Source organism: Vanessa cardui, chromosome 1 (genome assembly GCF_905220365.1).
Source record: "Vanessa cardui chromosome 1, ilVanCard2.1, whole genome shotgun sequence".
Lineage (NCBI taxonomy): Eukaryota > Metazoa > Arthropoda > Insecta > Lepidoptera > Nymphalidae > Vanessa > Vanessa cardui.
The window spans coordinates 5,290,352-5,294,826 of record NC_061123.1 but is presented as its reverse complement, the minus strand read 5'-3'; the positions used below and the strand labels follow the sequence as shown (position 1 = coordinate 5,294,826).

At 28.7% G+C, this 4,475-nt stretch overlaps 1 protein-coding gene across 2 annotated transcripts; it reads left to right on the top strand.

Annotated features, from left to right (window-relative positions):
* Positions 1 to 1,239: 1,239 nt before the first annotated feature.
* Positions 1,240 to 3,751, top strand: LOC124532624 (glycosaminoglycan xylosylkinase homolog). 2 transcript variants are annotated; one of them, XM_047107616.1, is made up of 6 exons: positions 1,240 to 1,833; positions 1,901 to 2,038; positions 2,171 to 2,399; positions 2,493 to 2,688; positions 3,084 to 3,284; positions 3,396 to 3,748. In XM_047107616.1, the coding sequence occupies exons 1-6, from the start codon at positions 1,534 to 1,536 to the stop codon at positions 3,607 to 3,609; spliced, it is 1,278 nt and encodes a 425-aa protein (XP_046963572.1). In that variant the 5' UTR covers positions 1,240 to 1,533; the 3' UTR covers positions 3,610 to 3,748. The 2 variants fall into 2 exon arrangements, with proteins under 2 accessions (XP_046963572.1, XP_046963583.1); XM_047107627.1 differs by lacking the exon at positions 3,084 to 3,284 and having other exon boundaries at positions 3,396 to 3,751.
* Positions 3,752 to 4,475: the final 724 nt, after the last annotated feature.

Sequence of the window (4,475 nt, the reverse complement as noted above, 5' to 3'; positions counted from 1 at the left end):
GACTTTTGATTATATATTTCGTCGTTGAGAAGCTATTAATATCAAACGAATAACGAAACTAAGAAAATAAATTTTAATAAATTCAAGCTAAATAAAGACAAAAGTATCACAAATTTTGCAACAAGAAATGTATAATCTATACTTCAATCAGCACAAGAAAACGTGAACCTACATTATTAAAACTATTGCTGTATTCAATATTTTTCATACCCTCAAGTTTAATAATTGTGTGTCTTCTCGTAGTAAATAATGGTTATGTTGTATTTGTCAATAATTTACCATTCCGCAGGTCCTTGGAATTTCAAGATTCTGTTCTTCTTCTTCTACCTTCTTGTTGGGAGGTTCGCTTTGTTAAGTAACGCGTTACTGCGCGAGCCTTTCTAGATTCCCTTATTCTTACGCATTAGAGGCAGGCTCCTCCTCTCTCACTATTTCGATCTTTTAAATTGTCGCTTCTATCGGGCACCCCGAGAATATCACGTATTTTTTAAAAATTACGCTACAAGATATTGATTACATAAGGCGGTACTTAAGAGTTAGTATATAATTAATGTCGCTAACCCGAATTTTGCCTTTGAGGTGGAGATTATTTTAAAAGTTGGTTGTTTTACCAATTGGACGTTGAAAAGTATATACATTTTGTAATTTTTAAAAAGACTACGTAAAAATTGTGTCGCTAAAAAGAGATCATTTTGTTTTCACAAATGTAAGTAACTACATTTACTGGAACAAACTCGAAGTACAATTCGTTTTTAAAAACGGGTGTGACATCTTATTCTCAATAATTTAATAAAGATTATGTTTTTCACTTTGAGAAAAAAAAGTATTATGTCTTAGTAAGTATTGTATAAGTATCTTACTCAACATACTTTGAATATCCAACAAGGCCAATCTTCCAACTTACGTCTCAAGTGCACAAAACGTCATATTATTAAATCAAATTCAAATTTAAAACATATATTTTTTTAGTTTAATATAATATGTTTAAATTTAGATAGTTTGTAGATTTTTTATGCAAATAAGTAAATTTAGGTGAGAAAGAGTTGTGATATATTAAATAATTAAATCGATATGATAAATAAAATAACGTGCTATTTTTTTTTATTTTTATTTGTTAATATATTGTGTAGAAGATTTCGCACTAATAAAATATTCCATTCGCTACACTGAAGAACAACAGATCAAGCTGAATGATGTGAACATTTGCTTTCAACGTTTACATGTCAAACGTCAGAAAAATTATAGTCAGTGACAATTCTTGTCGCTTGTCAAAATACCAAAGAAACAGAATTTTAATTTGTTGTAATTTATTACAATTAAATATACAATTTATGAATTAAAGTATTTTTGCATAGATGAAAGAAATGAATAATTTACTCAAGCACAAATTGTATTTCTTAAGCCTACCCTAATCATGTATATTTTATTTATTTATTTTTCAATTAAAAAAATCAAATTAATCCAATAGATTTAAGAGTCATATGGAGCTTATAAGATTATTAAAAGTGTTAAACCTAATCGTTACCATCTACAATGTCGATGAATTACGCATTTGGATTCTCATTATTCCTTCTTGTTCTTGTAGCACTTAATATATTTTTCTTTTACACTCTTAACACAGTTGGCTTGAAATCTCATACATTTAACGTACCAAGCATAAACATAGATCTAACTCCAAGTGTGTTCAAGGAAATTTATGACTATCTCAATTATTTGCCTAATCAATACAAAAGCATAAATTCGAAGTTTGCGTTAAAACAAAAAAATCTCATATCATCATTTAACACAACTAAAAATGTCAAAACTGAATCAATATGGAGTATGACTGAAAATGTATGTAATTTATAGCTATTAGTATTTGTATTTATCTCAGTTCTATACATTGATTTTTTTATTTTAGTGGATTAGCGAAGACTCATTATTTCCTCATGAAAATGGAGCTGCAGGTAAAATATTACATGCAATACAGACCACACAGATAGCTTTAGTCGATAATGCTCCAAAAGGAACGCAGCTTAAGCTATTACTTTTACTTGAGGTAAGTTAATTTAGGACAATCTTATTAATTACAAATTTGAATTGTAAATAATTTATTTAGAATCACAGGATAAACATTCTTACTTACAGAGCTTAAGATACATACATAAATAGATCATTTTATTCTTTTAAGGGAAAACAAAAAATATTTTTCAAGCCCAAACGGTACAATTTAAATCATGTGGTTAATGGAAACATTTATGCTGGCTTTGATCGACACAACTCTGAAGTGTTTGCATATTACCTGGCAATGGTTTTAAACTTTAGATGGATTGCTCCTTCTATAATAAGGCGTATACACCTCCATAGAGACATAGTACCCTTTGCGACTATGGGATTGAAAAAAAGTATGATAAAAAATGGTAAGAATTACATTACTTTCTTTTCTGTATATTAAAGAATTTTATTTACCCTAAAGTGGCCAACATTATTTTTAAGCTATTTTAATTTTTTAGAAAGTGGGTCATTATGTATATATGGTAAATGTTTTTACTGTAGAAAGAATGAAACAGTTTGTCCTGACCAAAATGGAGAAATTGAAGGTGCAGCAATTTTATATTTAGACAAACAATTTAAAATTCATAAGTCACCCTGGAGACGGTCTTATAGTAACAGAAAAATGGAATGGGAAATTGATAATGCCTTTTGTAAGTAAGTATAACAGGGATAAAAGTAATTAAACAGTTTGTAGTGCATATAGCAGAGCTATTAACAAATTGCATGGAATTGAATGATGAATCTAAGGTATAATCTCTACTTATCCTGCCATTGGAATTGATTATAGATTATATATTATTGTATAAGGTGATTTTATTCATATATATTAAGCAAATATTTATACACTTGTTTATAAAGGCACTCCACCCAATAAATAATGTATGAGAGTCTTGTGCTTAAAGTACTTTGTGGCGCTTAGGAATTTCTTACAAAACAAATTTAACTTAATTAATTTAATTTTCTCACACACTAAGATGTCTTGTATTTTAATGTGGAGAGGTGCACTTTGTACAAAGGTTTTTTATGATGCATTTTTGATTATTTTTTAGGAAGGTGAAGGGATCAATGAGTACAAAATTATTGCTTAATTTAATAGATGTGGCCATATTTGATTTCTTAATACAAAATGGTGATAGACATCGTTTTGAGGTGTACAAAGATCAAATAATTCTATTAGATAATGGTAAAGGCTTAGGAAACCCGGCAGTAGATGAGTTGGATATTTTAGCACCTCTTTACCAATGTTGTATGTAAGTAATACAAAAATTTTTACAGAATTATGTATAGTGAGTGTCTTTTCAAATATTTTTGTGTCAGTTAATCATGAAATAAATAAACTTGTTTATTCAATGATGTCATAGGATTTCACCGTCTACTTGGCAAAAACTAGAAATAGTTTCTGGTGGTTCTTTGACTAATACAATCAAGCAATTAGCTGCTCTTCAAGGTCAAAAGTTAGCTACAGAAGAACATTTTAAAGCTGTTGAGCGAAGATTGCTTAAAGTTTATGCTACTGTACAATATTGTATTGGCAAATACAGCAGGGCCAAGGTTCTGAAAAACTGGCTGGCATAGATTTATTTTTGTAGATTGTTATCCTGTTCACTGAAAATAGAAGTGCCATATCCAAAATATTTCACTAGACTATTTGAAAAAAAAACACATATAATGTTATATCTAATTTTTTTTTGCAAATAATTTTGTATGACGTTATAAATAAATAAATTGTTTATATTAAACAAAAATGTCTAGATGTTTTGTTTATAATTTTAAAAGGAATAAGCATAAAATTACGAAATAAGTTATACAAGTTTTAAAATTTGATCCATTATATTTAAAAAAATCTACAAGCTGCGTGAGTGTACGTACTCGCACTGTACAATCATCTATCGATAGTTTTGTGCAATCAATAGTCAGTTATTTTTCGATGGTATTGCTAAGATATTTTTATCACAAGACAAGTTATTTATAAGGCCAGGTAATGAAACTATATATAAATAATTTTAATAAAATTTGGTCCAGTAAAGAGTTTAAGAATACATTTAGTACTTTCTCTTCGAATTATAAAAAAAAAAAACCATTAAAGTTTACTCAATAGGCTATTTGACTGGTTTTTAAAATCCATTTTATATTATTTAATAGAGGTTAAGGAACCCAGTAAAAGTTGTTTTTTTTATTTCTAGTACATATTTGCAATTGTTTTTGCAAACTAAATTCCCTATTTAAATAACGCGCGAAAACGCTACTTGGACAATATGGCGCTGTAATGGGGTCGGTGACGTCACTTTGCTGTATTTTAATCTGTGGTACATATAGCAGAAAAGCAAAGTTTACAAGAAAGTGACTTCATCATAAGCCCGGCCAATCAGGAGCGTTTTGTGTCACGTGACAAACGTTTGAAAAAATGCATTTTTATTGATGGATTTTTGAATAAATTAAGT